A 19,946-nucleotide genomic window follows, 5' to 3' on the forward strand; every position below is an offset into this window, starting at 1 on the left:
GCCTCATCCACTAGCAGCTGAGGCAGTCAATATGTCTGGGTGGGGGAGACCCTGACCTGGGGTGGGCTTGGGGACAGCAGGCGCAATTGGGGTGAGGCCAGGCTGCTAATGGACCACCCCTCCCCTCCACAGCCATCTCAGCTTCTTTGCCTCCAAGCCCAGCCCCACGGCCATGATCCTCAACCTGTGGGAGGCTCGGCACTTCCCCAACAGCAACCTCAGCCAGCTGGCTGCGGCTGTGGCCGGACTGGGCCAGCCAGATGCTGGCCTCTTCACAGTGTCAGAAGCCGAGTGCTGAGGCCGGCCAGGCCAAACGCCTACACTCTCACCAGCTTTGGCACCCGCCAGGGACAGGCAGAAGCCAGACAGGGGCCCTTCCCCCAAACCGGGAAGAGCTGCTTGGACAGGCCCCATCCGGCTGAAGTTGTCCCTTAACACTGGTCCTTCAGACCCTGCCCAAACTCCCACCCCTCCATGGCCTGCCTGACCAGGCTGGCAGTGCCACCTGTTCACATTCTGCCCCCGAGCCCAGGGCAGACAGTGCCTGGAGCCTGGGCCAGGCCCAGCCCATCTGTATGTGTGTATGTGTGTGTGATGCTACCTCTCCTCCTGCCCCCGCCAGGGCCCCGCATACACACAGGCATGCATGCACACACTGGGCTTGGGACATGGCCCCCAGAGCTCCTGCCTGAGGTGGACCTTATGCAAACATTTCTGTGCCTGCTGGGTAGGGCACATCTGAGGGGCCTGGCTCCAAGCCTGCAGGGCCAAGGGTCACAGCCGGACAGGGGGTGGCCCCTGGGTTCAGGCACATGACCACCACACGAGCATACGCCCACGCATGTCTCGTGTGCTCATCTCACATGCATCCCCTTCTGGGTCATGCAGACACCCCACCACTACCACACACACATCTCATGCTGTACACCTGGAGGCTGCTCACGTCTCTCATGCCCGGTGTCGGTGCACATCTGCCTCTCACATGCTGCCCTCTCCCACCCACCCAGGGACACCCAACGGCTCCTCCCTGACCTTCCCCTCTTCCCCTCGCCTCGAGGTGCCCTGCCCGGCGGGGCATGTGAATATGCAATGGGAGTCCTGGGCTGTACAATGGCGAGTGTGTGTGCCGTGGCATGCCCGTTCCTGAGGCTGGCTGGTACCCCCATGCGGGGCCTGTCATGTGAAGCTCGTGTCCTGACTCTGTCTTAAGTGCATTCACGCACTTACACTTGGCCTTATGTACACAGCCTTGCCCGGCCGCCGGGGCGCATAGGGATTTTATCGGACGTGAATGTAAATAAATTATATATATATATTGCTAACCTGAGTGCTGCTTCTTTCAGGGAAAGCCAGGGGGTAAAGCCAGATAGCCAAAGAGTATTCACACATGGGCTGTCCTGGGAGTCCTGAGTGACTGGGTTTGCCTAGGGAACAAGTGGGCTCACACCCTGTTCCAGCAAGGCTAGGGCTGAGAATTCCTGAGAACTCACAGAGACTTCTCAGACACGGGTCTTCTGGGCAAGGCGGCAGGCGACAGCAGTGACCAAGGCTGCACCTTTGCCAGATCCATCCTCCGATTGCAGGAAAGTGACTGCACAGCGAGGGGCCAGCTCTCGCACTGTGGCAGCCACCAGGCTGGAAAAACTGTGAGAGAGCAGCCGAGGTAAGCCTAGGCCAGCCAGACCCCATCTGGCCCCGCCTCCCTCCCCAACTCCTGCACCCAGACTCACTGGGGATGCAGCTTATAGAGGGTTCCATCCACCCCCACAGACACTGTCAGCTCTTCCAGGCCCCGATTCTCCCGCATCTTCTCTACCACAGCAGCCACACCTGCTCCACAGAGCTGGGCAGCCCGCTGGGACACAGCCTGGCACACCTCTAGGACCATCTGGGCATCATCTGAGGTTAGGGGCAGTCCCAGATCCTCCAGGATAGCTCGGACCTGCCGCAGGGCCAGGCTGTCGCTAGGGGCCAAGAAGGAATAGGGTACAGGGAGGCAGGGTTCTGTATTAGCTCTCCCCACCCTTGTGACTTTTCCCACTTTATCCTCCAGAGCAGACACCCACCCGCCTGCTGCCACCACCCAGCATTCCCCCACAGTGGACAAAGATTCCTTTGGAGGTGGGAAGGCAAGGTAGGCCTCAGACACCTTTCAATCTCAGAGAGGAACTTGGTCTTAAAGATGTCCCTGGTCTGAAGGCACTGGATCTGCCGGCCCCGGAAGAGAACTCCAAGGCTGGTTAAATGTAAGAGGACATGGCGGACAATCTCCCCCAGGTACATGCCGCTGATCATCTTCTCAAACCTGCATGAACATGTGTGTGCGTACAGGGCAGGAAACCCCACCAGCCACTGCCAGCCACAACTGCCTGGACGCCAGCCCACACCTTTGCTTGCCAGGATTGATGGACATCTGGTCTACACTTGCATCGAAGAGGGTGCTGAGCATGCCCAGTGAGCCATCATCCCCAAAGGCACCCCACTCCATGTTAATGCACATGTGGCCTGAGTCCCCAGCCACACCTGCCACATTCCGGAGCTCCTCCATGTAGCAAGCATTAGTGCCGGTTCCTGCAGAGAGGCCAGATGGACAGGGAGCCATTTATTAATACAGGCAGGGCCCCTATGAGTCTTTCCCACACCAAGATGGTAAAAGTTGGGCTCATCTCCCCAGCCCACAACCTGACTTTGGTCCTGGTCCTCCTTCCTTCCTTACATTCCTTGTGCAGACCCTGTCAGCACCAAGCCCTAGGGATCTCCTCTACTTCCCTTACCAAAACCACATCTTTATGGGGGCACAGAGAGAAATCAGACACTAGGAGTTCCACGTGACCAGAAGATAGGCAGTGAGCTGCCAACTCTGATAATGCCTCTGTGCACCCAAACAGAAGCACAAAAGAGGGCTTTACAGAGCCTCAGAACAGAGGGTGAGTCCTCCTGCACATGGGGTCAGGAAAAGCTACAGAGAGGAGGTGATATTTGTGTTGGGTTTTGAAGCCAAGAAGCACAGAATGGAAAAGGCATTCCAGGCAGAGGGCACATCTGGGTAAAAGTCTTTCCTTCCTCTCCCCAACACATTTTCAGCTCCAGGCAGGTGAGCTCTTTGCTGGCCCCACCTGGAATTCTTCGTCTAGTTGTTAATGCACGTAACAACCTGGGTATACCTCTCCCGAGTGCCTAGCTATGCCAGCCCCTATGGATTCAAGAAGATCCCCATATCATGAGAGGCTGCCACAAGCCTTGTGTTCTAAGGGACCACTGGCCAAGGGGCTATAGGATCCGTCCTCCCCTACAAAGCCAAATATTTTCTTTCAAGGATTTCTTTTCAAATCCTACTCATCTTGGGACTGTTTCTTTCTGATCTTGGCCTTTTTGCCACCATGCACAGTCAAGTCAGCTCTCTCTGACTGCCACCTGCTATTCTGGGCTTAACTCTCATTCAGTGGTCAGTTCTGAGAAGGCAGATTTCCTCTGCTTTTATGTGTCCTCCTATCCCTTTGCCCAGCCCCTTCTGGTCACAGGGTGGATGCTTAATAAAGACTTAGAATCTTGGACTATCTGAAGACCCTCATGGCTCACTGGTTCCCAGCCAGTTCCGACAATGAATGTGTGCCATGAGCCAGGCACTGTGCCGTATTTTGCTCCATCATGATTCATCCTCATGACCCCCTGACACAGGTATTGTTATTATCTCCACCTTCAAGATGAGGAAACTGCAGCTCTAGTGACTTGCTCAAGGTTATACAGGTAGAAGCACAAATCTGTGTGACTCCAAAGCTCAGATTCATTTGCTAGATGGGCTAACTGAGGCTCAAAGAGCTTAAATGACTATAAGACAGTAGCTAAGCTGAACAAAACACCCAAGCTCCAGACTCCCAGCCCAAAACAATGTTGCAGGGCCCATCGGGTCAGACAGAAACAATCCCACACCATCCAAACTGAGGAATCAACAGAAGGCAGTGAATTGTCAAGCAGTAGGGGCACAAAAGGGCAGGGCCCTCCTCACCAACAATGAGGCCTATCTCGCAATGGGGGTCCTCATAGCCACAGGACATCATGGTTCCCACCGTGTCATTGACAATGGCAACCACATTCAGCTCCACTGCCTGCACACAAAAGGATGCTGCTAGTTGCTGGGCAACGTGGTTGTCACAGCAACCAGCACTGGACCCAGAGGTCTCTATTGCAGGCAGCAGGAGAAGACCCTTTGCTCCCCTCAAGTCCTGCTTCAGCCCCAAAGGACCCCTAAAGCAGGCATCTACCTGTCTTCTCCTGATGGCTTCCCGTAACAGATAGACGACATCTTGACCCTCGCAGTCTGATGCATTGAAACCCTTGGTCCAGTTCAGGAGGATGCCCTGGGGTGGGGCCAAGGAGGGACAGGAAGCTGGAGACCCCCTTCAAGTCTCACTCTGCCTCCACAAAGCCTGCACCCCCTCAGAAGTGTATGATTTCCACCATCCCCAAGCAGGATTCCTCGCCCGCTTGGCCATACAGCTGAAGGCCTTGCACTCTACTCCTCTCCCACTCCCCAGGAGGCTTTCTGTGTGAAGAAACCTATTAATAACCATCTAACCTACATCTTCTATCATTAGTTTCAGTATACCCAGTCTGAGCGTCTGGCCATTTTAAATGTTTGCCCAGAAGGAATGATGCTTCATAATTGGGTTAGGAATAAACAGAGCTGATAGAGTGAGCATTGAGGGTGAGAAAGAGGAGGACAGAGAAGGCTTAGAGGCCCAAATGACAGCAGGTCCTGCCCTTTCCCTTTCAGAAAGAACTCACAAGAGTTACTGGAGAGGAAGGGACAGTGCCGTGTCAATGAGAGATTCACATGTGTGTTCCAGATACAGGTGAAAGATGGGAAAGCCAGGATCTAGACTCCTAGGCAGAAGAGGACGCAAGACTGATCCCCTTGGTTGTGAAAAATGGACTTAGGTTGTGAGCTCAGTGACAAGGCTTGGCTGTACCTGAAACGGATTATTGATTTCTTAGTGTGCATCCTCTGAGAGAGGGGCAGGGGACCAAGAACTGTCCTACAGCTGTTAGGAGAAAACAATTGCTCCGCCCAAAGTGGGGGCAGAGATTTCTAAATTTTCTAAGATTTTCACACAGAAAATCTTCTGGGCAACAGAAGATTTTAGAAATAGTAATCAACATTTCCCCCCAATACTTCCTTTTATTTCTTTTCCCATTGTTCTAGGATCATTGTCTCAAAAACAAAAAACCAGAGAATGTGAGACAGGTAACGAGAAGAAGAATGAGTTTGAGAGAGACCAGATGACGAACAAAGCTTCCTTGCTCCCAGACGAGACAAAGACTCCCTGGTCTTGGGAAAAGGGTGATGGAAGGAAAGCCAGATCCAGGTTTTTGGTGATTTCCTAGGAAAAGTGTTCTATGTCCTCCACCCTGGGCTAAACTGCTGGCAGTGGAGATGGTGGTGGTGGTGGCAGAAGGATTTGAAGAATTTGAGAAGAGAGGAGGCCTCCACCCTCCTTACCCAGGTAATTCCTAGGGAAGTGTCAACCCTAGAGGAATGGCAGAGAGGGATGCCCAGAGAGCTGGGACCAGAACATCTCCCTGGGATGGCCCCTGTGGCTCAAGGAGTAGGGTGCTGGCCCCATATGCTGGAGGTAGAGGGTTCAAACCCGGCCCCAGCCAAAAAAAAAAAAAAAGAAAAGAAAAGAACATCTCCCTGAGTTCCCATTGTATCTGCACGTTCTACACAGCAAGGGGTGCTATGGAGACAAGAGGACCCCTCCCTGGAGAAGGGAGTCCTCATATTAAGTTTTCACTCCTGGAAAGAATGTGGACTCAACACAGAAATTAAGGGCAGTGCCTGTAGCTCAGTGGGTAGGGCACCGGTCACATACACCCAGGCTGGCAGGTTTGAACCCGGCCCGGGCCAGCTTAAACAATGACAACAACTGCAACAACAAAAAAATAGGTGGGTGCCTATAGTCCCCACTACTTGGGAGGCTGAGGCAAGAGAATCACTTAAGCCCAAGAGTTTGAGGTTGTTGTGAGCTATGACGCCACAGTATTCTACCCAGAGCAACTCTGACTCAAAAAAAAAAAAAAAAACCACAGAAATTAAGTTCAGTTATAGAAAATGTATAAGACCCATATATCTCACATGTCTAGATTTGCAAAGTCACACCTGCTTCTCACACCTTACAAGGAATAATTCAAAGGAATAAGCATGCTTAACCTGGAGCAAAGCAGCAGAGAGACAATGGCCCATTGCACGATCCAAAGAACATCATGTGAAAGAAAGCAGAGGAAAGGGTGGCGCCCGTGGCTCAGTGAGTAGGGTGCCTCATATGCCGAGGGTGGAGGGTTTGAACCCGACCTGGGTCAAACTGCAACAAAAAAACAGCCAGGCATTGTGGTGGGCACCTATGGTCCCAGCTACTCAGGAGGCTGAGGCAAGAAAATCGCCTACGCCCAGGAGCTGGAGGTTGCTGTGAGCTGTAACGCCACAACACTCTACCCAGGGCAATAAAGTGAGACTCTGTCTCTAAAAAAAAGAAAGAAAGAAAGCAGAGGAAAGAGTCTCATATGAGAGGGAGTTCAGATCTGGCGCAGAAGGTGAAAACCACATAATGAAGTGGTAGTGATTGGAGTAGACCACAGGTGTCTAAAAATGCAAAGGATGCCTTCAGAGGTGGTGAGCTCCTCAGCATAAGAGGCTTTTAAGTAAAAGTTGGGGATGCTGAGAAGGAGATTTCCAGGAGCTTGGACTAGAGGCCCAAGAGGTACTGTTTCCCACACAAGAGGTACTATGTGCATTGAGAAGTCTTTTATAGTTGTTTAAGGACACAGAGGTGTAGGGATGCTGTGTCTGGACCTGTGCTTGGTAATCTGCCACCCCAACCAGGTACTGAGAAGGAAACAAGCAAAGAAGGGAAGGGAGAGAAGGCAACTCCCCAGCCCTGTGCAATCTCACACCCTTCTGAAATAGGAACAAACACTATTTTCCACAGGACCCAAAGGCCAGTATACCAGTGTTATGGTTGAGATAGATAATATGTCCTCTGGTCAGCCCTAATCTAGGCCTCACTGCTCTCAAATGCCCCAGACCCTAAGACTGGACACACCATGTTGGAGGAAACTGAGACTGAATCCAGGCTCAGCCCAGTGGTGCTGCCCCCACCCACCCAGCCCTTTCCCTAGGCTCCTGCCCACATTATAAGGGTATGTGGGTGAGAGGTCCTTGGGGATCACGTCTCCAGTCCCTCCTTCCCTTACCTGGTCCAGGCCAATCTGCCTGCATGGGAAGGAGAAGGTAAAACCCAATGGGAGACTCTGCCCGCTCAGGCCCTGCTTCTCCTGGAAGTCCACAATGCAGTCCACAATATGGTCAAAGAGCTGTGGAGCAGGGCAGGTCAGGGGTGGGCCCTGCCCAAGCCCTTCACCACCTCTGACATCAGGGCTCGGGCTGTGAGTACCTGCTGCCCAGAGCCCTGGGCCACACACTCAGGGATGGAATAGACCTGGCTGGCGATCTGCACACCTCCTGTGGCCACACGCACCAGGAGGACTCGGAAGTTGGTGCCCCCAAGGTCCAAGGCCAAGAAATCCCCTCGCTCTGTGGAGCAGAGATCCTCAGTGCCAGGACAGAGCCGTGGCTCCATTCCCAGCACACACTGTGACCCCAGAAGCCCACGACTCTAGTACATTAAGAATAGGTCCTTACCACTGCCATTAGGTGTAGCCCGGACGTAAGTGGGCAGCATGCGGAGGGAGGAGGCCTCCCCTCGGAGCCCTTTGGCCATGGCCTCCTGCATCTGTGCCTGCACTGCTGCCAGCTGCTTGTGGTTCAACCGGAACGGTGCCAGGGTCTCCTCCAGCAGGAGCCGGTGGGCAGCTAGGCGGGCAGCTACTGCAGTCACCATTGCCACACCCCGCCCACCCCCATCCACAGAGGGGACGAAGGAGACATCACATTGTGGGGCCAGGAGCATTACTGTATCCTGCAGAATGCTGGAGAACCTACACAGACATATACCAGGAACACCAGATTTGGCCTCTGCCCCATCAGGGCTTGATGAAACCCTAGGCCTCATCACCTTAAATCAATTCAATTCTAAATCCATTCTGTACACCAACTATGTGGCTTTTGCCCCCAGTGAACACCACCCTTGCACACACAGGGAAGCACCTTTTCTCTCCTTGGACATCTGGCATCCTCTAGCTCAGGTTGGCTCAAGAGACATTCATTTATACTGGCTAACACACAGAATCCCAGAGTGCCCTCTGGGCGTGCATCATACTGTATCTCTCTCACACACACACATGCACATACATTCACACCATCTGCTCACATGGGATCATGTTTCCACAGTACCTGGGATGCTGCTCAAACACTTGGCCTCCAGTAGCCACAGCGACCTGAAGTGTTTGATGCTGCCGGCTGCGCTGGAGGCGGGAGAGGACAGCAGCAAGGGCAGCAGCACAGAGCTGGGCAGCCCGTGTACACACAGCTTCACACACGTGCTGCACGAGCTCAATGTCTGAGGCCTCTGGGCTCAGGCCTAGGTTCTGCAGGATAGCATGGACACGGGCTACTCCAGCAGAGGGGCTGAAAGGGATAGCTTGCTGGTTTGGGCTCAGGAGGTCCAGAAGCTCCCCATCCCATGAAAGTCCCATAACTACCTTGGGAACAGAGTATCTTCCCCTCTCCCAAGCCAAGAATCCCCTTATTTCAGCCACTGCCTCCCTCACTCACTCCTCCATCTCAGCCACGTGCTTCAGGAGGATGCTGCCTTGGCTCAGCAGGGCAGGGGAGGTGTAGCCACCAAAGAGGACTCCACGACGGGCCAAGTGAACAAGCACTAGCCGTACCAGCTCACCCAGGTAAAGGCCTCCAATCATTTTCTCGAACCTGCAGTTGGGAAGGGTGGCTGGATGAAGCTCTTTCTAAGGCCTCAGTGTACCTGGCCCCATCTCCGAGAGCTCCCAAAGAGGGATAATTGTCCCAGTGTCCCCCCAGACTGAAGGATCCAGAAGCAAATGGCTCCCCAGAGGATAGCTGGGTATGTGCCCAGACCTCAATGCCCCTTTCTGACTTAGGTTAGGTTCAGGAGCCTCCTGGAAAGGCAGCAGGCTCCAAAGGAAGGCAGGGAACACTTTGCTCAGCTACCCCCCAATCCCCTATTCCTGTCAGGGCTGGCCAGAGTCAGGAAGAAGGGAGGGATACGGGTTGAAAACTCTAGGTTCTAGAACTTTGAATCTGGCTGCCCCTCCCCCACAAGGAGCAACCTGAAAACCCTCAGAATGACCAGGAGAGGCCTAAGGCCCTGAGGACAGGGCAGCAGAAGAGAGCTGACCAGTCACAAAATAGTAAATCAGGGCACCCCACCAAGCTACCTCTGATCCCCAGGATTCAGGGACTCATGGTCCAGGGCATGGTCGAAGGTAGTCAGCACTGGTCCCAAGGCCCCATTGTCACTGAAGGAGCCCCATTCAACGCTGACACACATGCGACCACGGTCATTGTCCAATGCTGCCACATGCTGTGCCTCCTCCATGTAACATGCGTTGGTGCCAGTGTCTGGTAGGGATGACCCTGTCACAGACTGCTTGCCAGTAGCCGCGCTCCCACCCACCATCAAAAATGGCTTGTGCCTTACCTACAACAAGCCCAACCTCACACGGCCTGACCCCTGGCTCACAGCCCATCATGGTGCCCACTGTATCATTCACCACGGCAACCACGTCAATGTTGTAGGCCTGGGCAACGGAGAGGGCAGAGGTCAGGGCCGGCCTAACTGGCCAGAACAGGTAACTGGGGATGAGCAGGGCTGGAGCCCAGTCTTACTGTAGATGCCCCAAATCTATGAAACACACGTGTCTGTATGCCCCACACATTTGTACCACATATGCTCAGGGCCCCACCCCAAAGGGGTTTTCCTTCCTCCCCCCACTCAGCATTTGGGGTCACAATTGTTCCCACCCCAGTCATCACCTGATCCCCCACAGGATCAGTATGAGGGTCCTAAGACTGAGTGCCTCCTTGAAGACTGTACCCCACCTGCCTCATACTCAACCTGGCCAGGCTCCCAAGCCCATTCCTCCCAGCCCTGACTTCTAACCACTGCACGCAGCACCATGGGCGTTAGTCCAGATGGACTGCCTTTCTCTGGCACGTGTCCTTCTCGGAGACTAGACCTTCCTCCCCATCCCTGGCTTAAGCACTAGGCAAACTTCTTCAAGTTTCTGCTCAAGTAGCAGGTGTTTCTCCTTGGTGTGCCCAGGAGAAACACCTGCTCCTCTGAACATGTGCCAACAGGGACAATCTTTTATTAGAATTCTTTCTCTTGATGGGCACAGTGGCTCACGCCTGTAATCCTAGCACTCTGGGAGGCTGAGGTAGGTGGATTGTCTGGGCTCATGAGTTTAAGACCAGCCTGAGACAGAGCCAGAGCAAGACCTCATCTCTAAAAAAATAGCCGGTGTTGTGGCAGGCACCTATAGTCCCAGCTACTTGGGAGACTGAGGCAAGAGAATTGCTTAAGCCTAAGAATTTGAGGTTGCTGTGAGCTGTGACACCACAGCACTCTACTGAGGGTAACAAAGTGAGACTCTGTCTCCAAAAAAAAAAAAAAAAGAAGAATTATTTCACTTCTAAGGGCCAGGCATGGTGGCTCATATTGTAATCCTAGCACACTGGGGGACCAAGGCAGGCAGATTGCCTGAGCTCAGGAGTTCAAGACCAGCCTGAGCTGGAGTGAGACCCCTGTTTCTAAAAAATAGCCAGGTATTGTGGCAGGCACCTGTAGTAGTAGCAGTCCCAGCTACTCAGGAGGCTGAGGCAAGAGGATCACTTGAGCCCAAGAGTTTGAGGTTGCTGTTAACTGTGATGCCACAGCACTCTACCAAGGATGACAAAGTAAGACTCTGTCTCAAAAATAATGATAATAATAATAATAATAATTCTTTCTCTTCTAGACTGTGAATACTTTTAGGACAGGATACAACTCTTTTCATGTTTGTTTCCCCAGGGTCCTAAACATTTATTTGACCTTTCTTAGCTTCAGTGATTTTCACCTATATACTGGGAATGGTAGAAACATGTACCCCAAGGTTAGACTGGATACAGGATATGAAGAGGAAAGGAAAGGAGGCTCTCCCAGAAGCACAGGTCCAGCCCCTGTGTGCCAGGCCCAGGCCAACACGGGCAGCCCACCTATCCCCCCTGCTTCCACTCACCCCCAGCCTCTGAATGGCATCTCTCAGCAACTGGACTACATCCTGGCCTTCCACACCACTGCACCTAAAACCTTTGGTCCAGGAAATGAGGGTACTCTGGAGGCAGAGAAATCAAGTTACCTTCATGAGGCTCCAGCCCCTCTCCACCCACTGTCCCCATGCCACCTCCACCTCACCCTGTCCAGGCCTGTCTGGTGGCAAGGGAAAGAGAAGCTGAACCCAAGCTGCAGACTCTGACTGCTCACAGGGTGCATGTCCAGGAACTCAGACAGGCAGTGGGCGGCAAAGTCAAAGAGCTGCAGGACAAGTTGGGGGTTCAGCCTTGCCCACCTGAGCCCCAGCCACCCAGCCAGACCTAAGAACTCCAGAAGCTGGGCACTGGGCACTCACCTGCTGGCCAGCACCCAGCATCACCTCTTGAGGAATCACAAACTCCTGGCTCCTGGGCTCCACCTTATGCCCCTCATTGCCCATTAGAGTCACCCATAAAACACGCAGCGAGGCCCCTTTGGCCCCCAGCTCCAGCACTATGAAATCTCCTTGCTCTGAAGGGCAAACAGGTGACAGAAATGCATGCAGCTGGCAAGACCAGAGCCCTTTACCTCCCAGAAAAATCCCCAAGGCCTGCAAAGTCTGGTCAAGGGCCTTTAGAGATGGGGACAGAGATAAGGAATTTTCCCCTCCCCCAGATCAGTACCCTTTTCCAGACCTGGCCACCCAACTTATTCTACATCACCCACCAGTGCCATGTGGGGTGGATCTCACATATGTGGGCAGCATCCGGACAGCAGGAACAGGGCTAGCCTCTTCCTTCAGTGCCTGCTCCATGGAAGCCAGGAGGCTGGCTTGGATCTGCTGCAGCTGTGCCCCTGTCACCTTGAACTGCTGCAGGCACTCCTGTACCTGGGGAGAAACAAGCCAACATCTGGGAAAGATGCTGGCTAGAGTGCTGCCTCACAGCCTTGCTGGCCTCCTCAGCGTCTGCCCTGCCCACTCATTGCCCCTTCACACACCCTGGCTCTTTTGCTGCTCACAACCTGCACCCAGCTCCAGCTTCCTCAGAAGGCTCCTGGAGAGAGAACCCACCTTCCTCCTGCTACCGCACCATTCTCTCATGGCTCCTTCTTAATTCTCTACACTTTCTATCCTACCACTCTTCTGCTTTGTATCCAGATTTTGGTGAGACTTCCCCCCAACCCCCATTGCACCATGACTGATTGCTCTCTGGCCCCCCAGGACCCAGAGTAAGAGCCTCTCAGTGAGTTGTTGAATGAACAAAAGAATGAGTAAATGTGTGAATTAACTTCAAGTTAAAGTGCCTCCCTTTCCTAACCCACTCTCAGACTCTGAGACTGAATAAGCACAGCACAGGAGCATTTGGAGACCACTCTGCACAGGCCAGTCCTTTCTTCAACCCGTCATCCTTTCCACTATGCACCCAGTGCTAAGCAGCCAATCAAGTCCTGCTCTTGTGGAGCTCAGATTCCAGTGTGGGAGATAGAAAATAAGCAAATACACATAGACTATGGTTCTGGTAGTGCTGGTGGTTATTAAAAGGTGGGGGGACAAGAATAGAAGTTCAGAGTGACCAAGGGAGAAAGATATTTTTAGATACAAATCAAAGTGAGCTTCCCTGAGGAGGTGACCTATTTGAAGGAAGGGGAGCAAGCCAGCTGAAGATCTGGGAGAAGAGTATAAAGGGATTTTTTTCCAGAGCAAGGGGATGGGTTTGAGGGACGACCAGGCCAGAGTGGATCAGAGTCTGAATGGAGGGGTAAAAAGGTAGGAAAGACAAAGGATGGAACATCTCAGCTTCCTTTTTTTTTTTTTTTGAGACAAAGTCTCACTTTGTCACCCTCGGTAGAGTGCTGTGGCGTCACAGCTCACAGCAACCTCCAGCTCTTGGGCTTAGGTGATTCTCTTGCCTCAGCCTCCCGAGTAGCTGGGACTACAGGCGCCCGCCACAACGCCTGGCTATTTTTTTTTATTGTTGCAGTTTGGCCGGGGCTGGGTTTGAACCCGCTACCCTTGGTATATGGGGCCGGCACCCTACTCACTGAGCCACAGGCGCTGCCCCCTTTTTTTTGAGACAGAGTCTCATTATGTCACCGTCGGTAGAGTGCTGTGGTGTCATAGCTCATAGCAACCTCAAACTCTTGGTCTCAAGTGATTCTCTTGCCTCAGCCTTCGGAGTAGCTGGGACTACAGGTGCTCCACCACAACGCTCAGCTATTTTTTTGTTGTATTTGTCATTGTTGTCGACCCTGGGTAGGGTTCAAACCTGCCAGCCCTGGTGTATGTAGCCAGCGCCCTAACCACTGAGCTATGGGCGCAGAGCCACATCTCAGCTTTTTTCTCCATCAGAAGCTTAAAAGCCCCATGTACACACTTGTATACAAAAATCTGCCCTGGATGACCCTCTTCCTCATGCTTCAAAGAAGTCCTATCTCACAGGAACTCTATTCCGAAGGCCCATTGCTCCAGATTGGACCCATATCTGTGAAATAATAACTCAGGCACTTGGACAAGGAGGCGTCTTCAGAGAAAGCCACAGAGGAGAGGCTTCCCGTTGAGGGAGATGAGGCCGACCTTCTGACTTATGATAAGAAAGGGAAACAGATCTCTAAGGGGGCAAATAGTCCTAACTGAAGTGCTAGGTGTCTAGTTATATGTTTACATCACAGCATATCCTTCCACCAACTGTGCTTGCTAAGGGTGATTATTCCTATGTTACAAATGAGGAAACAGGCTCTGAGAAGCCAAATCATCTGTATTGCCCAAGCAGCTATGAAGTGGAAAGGTAGAATTTGAAACCAGATCTGTCTGACTGCAGAGATGTTTCCACGTAAAGGAAAAGCCTTGTAAAAACTAGCAACTTCCATGAAAAGAACTCAAGGCTGATAAAAGTTGCAGCAAAGAAGAAACCCCAAGGACCCAGCATGAGAAAACTTACATCTGAGTCCTCGTCCTGCCACTTTCTGGCTGAGTTGTCCTGGGAAAGTCACATCTCTCTCTATCTCTGAGCCTCAGTCACCTCTTGTGCAAAACTGAGAAAATAACAGTACTCAGAAGTCCCCCAATGCCAGGTCCGTGTTTTGTTCATGGATATATCTTAGGGCCACAGGGGGCAGCTGGCCTGAGGCAGACTTAAAAGTTGTTGATTGAATGGTTGTGGTGGCGTAAGAATGAAAGGGGATAATGTATGTGAACGTGTAAAGTACTGTTCAGATGTGAGCGATGTTTTCTTGTCACTTAATGAAAACAGTAGAGTTATGGATAAGTCAATGGCTTGAACAGATTGATGTTTTCCTTCCTTTTCCTCCTGGGTACATTGAGAGGTTCAAGAGAAGAGACTAGGAAGTAGCAGAAGCTGAAGACAGACAGAGTACTTCCCTGGCAGATACTGATGGGCCACATACCAGCCAGGAGAAACTACGAGAGTCTCCCGGCCTCCTCCCCTCCACTCCAGGAGAAGAGGGATACCCCAGCCAGGAGAACAAGGAGTAAGCCATTAGAGAGCCTGTAAATAATCCAGTATGGCTTCAGTGCTGGCTCCTTGAACCAGCTTCCTGTGCGGATTAGTCTGGGCCCATCACCTCAACTCTCTGAGCAAGTGACCTCTTCTATCTAGCAGGAACAGCAATAGTACTCACTTCTCAGAGATGCCCCGAGGACTAAGAAGACAGTAGACGTGAAGCACTGGACCAGTGTCTGACACAAAGGACATGCATAATGAATCATGGGTTCCTTTTCCTCAGAGCCGGAGGCATAACTGGTCTGGAAAGGCTGACTCCACCTTCTCTCATGTGACACAAAGATTCTTGGGGGAAGAGTTGAGAGAGGGCAGATAATGGGGTTGGGCACTGACCATGCCTGGTTAACTAACCTTTTCTCAACCTAAGGTCATGGAAAGGGGAGTGCTGAGGCTTGTGATGCTGTGTGGTGGCCCAAGACTTTGGGAAATTTGTCATTCTTTTGAAGTCCCCTAAAGCCAAGGGCCATTCTTTAGACTGCAGGTGTACCTAACAGAGTAAACGGGACAGATGTGGGCCTACACAGGAGTCTCAGGAGGGAGGGACAAGAAGTGAGAGAGGAGATGATCACAGGCCCTAGAGCAGGCTAGGCAATCACTGCTTATTCCTGGGGCCCCCCTGTGGGCTGGGTATAGAAGAAATGTTTCCAGTAGGGTCTAGGGCATAGGTTGGACAAGGGAGAAAAGGGGAACATGAAATGCAGTGAGAGGTGATGCCCCCACGATCTGGGCAATAAGCCTAGTCAAGTAAGTGTCAGAATAAACCGGAAATCTAAAGAAACCACAGGGAATGATTTAAGAATGTTTTAACGGGCACCTCCTCTACGCAGATCCTTTATTCCACCAGCTCATTTGGTTATCCAGATGGTGGAGAGTATTAAACTTTATTTTCCTCCATTTTACTGATGAGGAAACAGAGACCAAGAGATGCGAAATGACTTGCGCAAGGGTTTCCTGCTTGAGGGTGTGGCATGCCAGGGCTTCTAAATCTTGGTCAAGATGACAGAAAAAAGAGAAATTCACTTCCGAGCAAAACTCAGGCATGAATTCAGCACTAAAATTGTCTCTGTGTGCCTGACTGCCCATGAAGAGGGAGACATGCAGGAGGAACTCAGGAAGTGGGGAAGGAAGAGGTTCAAGAACACAGCTTTTTATGAGAGAATCCTAGGAGGCTTATCTCTGTGGGTTGGAGGTTAAAGAAACATTTACAGCAGGGTTTGAGGAATGTGTCAGACAAAGGAGGAGGAGCATGAAATTCAGTGAGAGGTGATGTCCCCACAATTTGGGAGCATCATTCTGCCTTGCGTCAACACACAAGGTGAAAAAAGTGATACATTTGGATTGCAAACACCTCAGCTCAAGTTCCTGTTATGTCTTAAAATCAAGCCATATCACCTCTTTAAGTCCCTATTAATCTATAAGATGGGGAGCTAGTTACCAAATCAGGTATGAAAGGCTCAGTAAATGGGTAAGGGGCTGCATGGGTCTGAGCCCAGGGCCTGGCAACAGCTTTAGTCACTCTCCTCTTGAATGCCTTGAGGAAGCATGAAACAGGAACCCAGTGCTGAACTTACCAGTTCTGAGCTATTTGAGGGCCAGGCCAAGCCCTTCTGGGAGCAGCCCAGGGTTCTTTTCCCATGCAGCAACTCTACAGGCCCAAGGGAGTCCATGTGGTTCCACCTATAGGAGAAAAAGGGACAACCGAGGTCAACCACTTACTCTATAGGCCCTGGGAAGCTATAATCCAGATCAACTTTCTTCTTTCTGAAGAGGACCAGGAAGAAGCTGGGGGCAGAAATCAGAACCTCTGACCATTAAAGACCCTTTAGTAGTAAACCGGAAGGCCCTGGCTTTCCAGAAGCCCCCATTTAATAAGACTACACTGAGAAGCCTGATTTCAAGTTCAAATACCATTCATTCATTCATTCTGTAATTTGTTCAAATTCCTATTGATGCCTCCTGACAGATGAAGCAGACCTGGGCTCTGCCCTCAGGGACCTCACAGCCTTACCAATAATTACAGCATGGTTAGGACAGGCAGTGACAGAGATGGCCATGTGTAATAGATGGACATATTGCTGTGGTGGGGACGTCAGGCTCAGGTTTGGAACAAAGGGTGTGAGGTAAGAAGAAATCAAAGATCTGGCAGAGAAAGAAGCAGGCTGAACTGTGAACAGTCATTATGCCAGACTAAGGCATGAGAATTTCATCCTGAAGGCAAGAGGCGATGTGGGCAGGATGAATCTGTGTTTTGAAAAGAGATTTCACTACTGGTGTCACTTTAGACAAGTCACTTATGACTTCTTTGGATTTCAGCTTCATCTTTAAAACAGGAAGAAATATCTACTCTCACGAGGCTGTTGTGAGCACAAAATGAAATAACTTCTGGGGAGACGCTTTATGAAATATAATGTGCAACATGAAGGTCGGCTCACAAGTGGGTTTGGAAAGGGCAGCAACGGAAAACAGGAAGAGTCCTGTGCTCAGAGCTGAGGACCAGTACTCTCAACCTTGAGGCCTAATTTTCCTCATCTGTGAAATGGGGACCAACATATGTCAAAGGGCTGTGTGAGGCAAAGGAGATAATGAGAGCAAAATAACCTTGCTCAGAGCGCACATTCAGATTTATTAAGCTGAATGGGATTTAAAACTGTATAAGCCTCAGTTTCTTCCTCTATAACAGGCGTCCTCAAACTGCGGCCTGCGGATCACATGAAGCAGTGTGAATTGTATTTGTTCCTGTTTTGTTTTTTACTTCAAAATAAGATATGTGCAGTGTGCATAGGAATTTGTTCATAGTTTTTTTGTTTGAACTATAGTCCGGCGCTCCAACGGTCTGAGGGACAGTGAATTGGCCCCCTGTTTAGAAAGTTTGAGGATGGAGGCGGCGCCTGTGGCTCAGTGAGTAGGGCGCTGGCCCCATATGCCGAGGGTGGCGGGTTCAAACCCAGCCCCGGCCAAACTGCAACAAAAAAATAGCCGGGCTTTGTGGCGGGCGCCTGTAGTCCCAGCTGCTAGGGAGGCTGAGGCAAGAGAGTTGCTTAAGCCCAAAAGTTAGAGGTTGCTGTGAGCTGTGTGACGCCACGGCACTCTACCCGAGGGCGGTACAGTGAGACTCTGTCTCTACCAAAAAAAAAAAAAAAAAGAAAGTTTGAGGATGCCTGCTCTATAACATGGAAAAAACTAAGTTCTTATGAGTATTAAAGGAGATAATGATCCTTTGCACACTATAAAGGACTGTAGAAATATCAGGTATTTTGCTCCAGGTAGCTAGAAGTGGCATTGTTGTTCCAGACGATCCCTGAGGGAGCCCTTAGTGATTCAATGCTCTTAGGGGAAACACAATGGAAGGCCCAATACAGGTAGAAGGCTTCAACTCTTTCTCCTTGAAACAGCAAAACTTCCAGAAAGAGTACTTTTCCATCCCTGGAACCCCTCCTCACCTTTTACCCCCATCACTCTCATTAATTTGCCCTCCACCTGTGATCTCCTAACTGTGCTCACCTGTGATCACCTGTGATCTCCTAACTGCCCAATCCCAAGCCTCTTCCTTGGTTTCCACTCAGTCTCACCCTGTCATAGGGATGCAAAGCCATAAGCCATTCTCTCTGATACAAAATTCTCCCCCTTCCTTGCTTCAGCAGCCAGGCCCTCCTAGGCCTCCTTTCTGAGTCTCTCATCATCACCATCAGTAACTTCTCCCCTCTCCCTTTAGACAATGGACCTTCCAAGTTTGGGGCCATGCCCTCTCTCTACATTCATTTTATCTTATCCATCCTCAAGGTTTTATTAAAATCTCCACGTCAGGGCTAAATCTACCCATCCTGTTAGACATCACTATCCAGATGCTGGAGAGGATCCTCAAATTCAACAAAGCCACATTCATTTTTTCCTTCACTTTCCCCCCACCTAGCATCAAGGGGTCTCTTCACTCACATAGCCGTTCAGGTTGTCTGTATACCTCCCTGAGCCTCACCTCCTCTGTGCAACCGGGAAACTCTGTGGAAGAGTTCTCCTGTGCATCCCCTGTTTCTGTAGGCACTGCCCTAGAACATCCTATGGTCCAATTATTCCAATGTCTCCTGATAACCTGTTTCTGTTCTGTTTACCTCCTGTCCCACACAACTTGAGTCCCCTCTGCCTTGATACCAGCACACGGTTTGGCGCAAGTATGTGCTAATACAGCTTTTTAAATTTAGGAGGAGGGGGAGGAAGGAGTTTGTTTAGTAAATGAAGAAATCAGTTTCTGCCAAACCTTCCCCAAATCACATACACCCATACTCAGTTTCCCCAAATCTGTCAAATGGGAATGTGGTATGTTTGTTCTAAATGTCTCTTTCAAGAATAAAATGAAGTAACCAAGGCAATTACCTTCGAAAAGGCCTAAGGGCTACAAATGTGACCCTCTCCTTTCGAGGCCCAGCTAGCCCAATTATCCACTCACTCCTTTACTCATTCCTTTATCCATTCAGTATTTATTCAACACTTCTACATGACAGAATCTGTAAAGCTTGGCCCAAGTAACCCCAGTATTTATACCCTAGGGAAATGTATTCAGGTCTACCTTTTCCAGGTGATACCCTGCAGAGAAAGAATTCTCCTTCATTACAATATCCCTAGCATTCAGCTCAGGGTCTGCACATATTTGAACTAGGGGCCTCTTGGCTTCCCTTTGCTGAATGGGCCACAAGAAGTGAGATCTCCTTCTGAAAGTTACCCCAGGGACCCTTGCTGAAGTTGGGAGCCACCATCAAGGACTAGCTGGCTTAATCTTTCTAGCCTCCACTTCCTCCGGTGTGGGTCTCTGTCTTGTGATAGAGGAAACAAAGACAGCTGGAAATGAAGCAGGCAGAAATTAGACCAAAGAGATACTTACCTGGAAGACAGAGAAGTTAGGTCTGAGCTCTTTTCTCAATGTGAGGTACCCTGGTGACCCTTTTCTGTACCCAAAAGTGACACTCAGAGATAAGCTGAGTTATAATGTCTCTAAGCCCCGCCCACTTCCTTCACCACCACTTACCAAACACCAGCTAATTCAGGAAAGTACACTTCCTTCCAAGTCTGCCCCCAGAGGAGCCCAGGGTAGGCAGGGCCATGGTACAAACTTAAGCAAGATGACCACAGCAAGCTGTGGGTCATGGATTCTGGGACATTCCCTTTGCAATGCTGAGAGCTCTGCTCATTTATAACACTCAGAGTC

The 19,946-nt window shown here is 51.0% G+C and overlaps 2 protein-coding genes across 9 annotated transcripts in view; one reads left to right on the forward strand and one right to left on the reverse strand.

The window, feature by feature from the left end:
• UNC5A (unc-5 netrin receptor A) overlaps positions 1-1,322 on the forward strand; it is a 60,812-nt gene extending 59,490 nt beyond the window's left edge. For all 7 annotated transcript variants that reach the window (XM_053566762.1, XM_053566763.1, XM_053566764.1 and 4 more), the window contains one exon: positions 133-1,322. In XM_053566762.1, coding sequence (XP_053422737.1) covers positions 133-298 — 166 coding nt within the window. In that variant the 3' untranslated portion in view covers positions 299-1,322. The remainder of the gene's footprint in view (positions 1-132) is intronic.
• On the reverse strand, positions 1,293-19,702 carry HK3 (hexokinase 3). 2 transcript variants are annotated; one of them, XM_053566760.1, is made up of 19 exons: positions 19,623-19,702; positions 16,321-16,426; positions 11,955-12,117; positions 11,605-11,759; positions 11,391-11,510; positions 11,215-11,310; positions 9,636-9,735; positions 9,373-9,556; positions 8,732-8,887; positions 8,351-8,584; positions 7,700-7,995; positions 7,452-7,591; positions 7,252-7,371; positions 4,263-4,358; positions 4,007-4,106; positions 2,388-2,571; positions 2,150-2,305; positions 1,731-1,964; positions 1,293-1,644 (listed from the first exon to the last, which is right to left on the reverse strand). In XM_053566760.1, exons 2-19 carry the CDS (start codon positions 16,414-16,416, stop codon positions 1,500-1,502), a joined length of 2,775 nt encoding a protein of 924 aa, XP_053422735.1. In that variant the 5' UTR covers positions 16,417-16,426; positions 19,623-19,702; the 3' UTR covers positions 1,293-1,499. The 2 variants fall into 2 exon arrangements, with proteins under 2 accessions (XP_053422735.1, XP_053422736.1); XM_053566761.1 differs by lacking the exons at positions 16,321-16,426; positions 19,623-19,702 and having other exon boundaries at positions 11,980-12,037.
• Positions 19,703-19,946: the final 244 nt, after the last annotated feature.

Source organism: Nycticebus coucang, chromosome 17 (assembly GCF_027406575.1).
Source record: "Nycticebus coucang isolate mNycCou1 chromosome 17, mNycCou1.pri, whole genome shotgun sequence".
Taxonomy (NCBI): domain Eukaryota; kingdom Metazoa; phylum Chordata; class Mammalia; order Primates; family Lorisidae; genus Nycticebus; species Nycticebus coucang.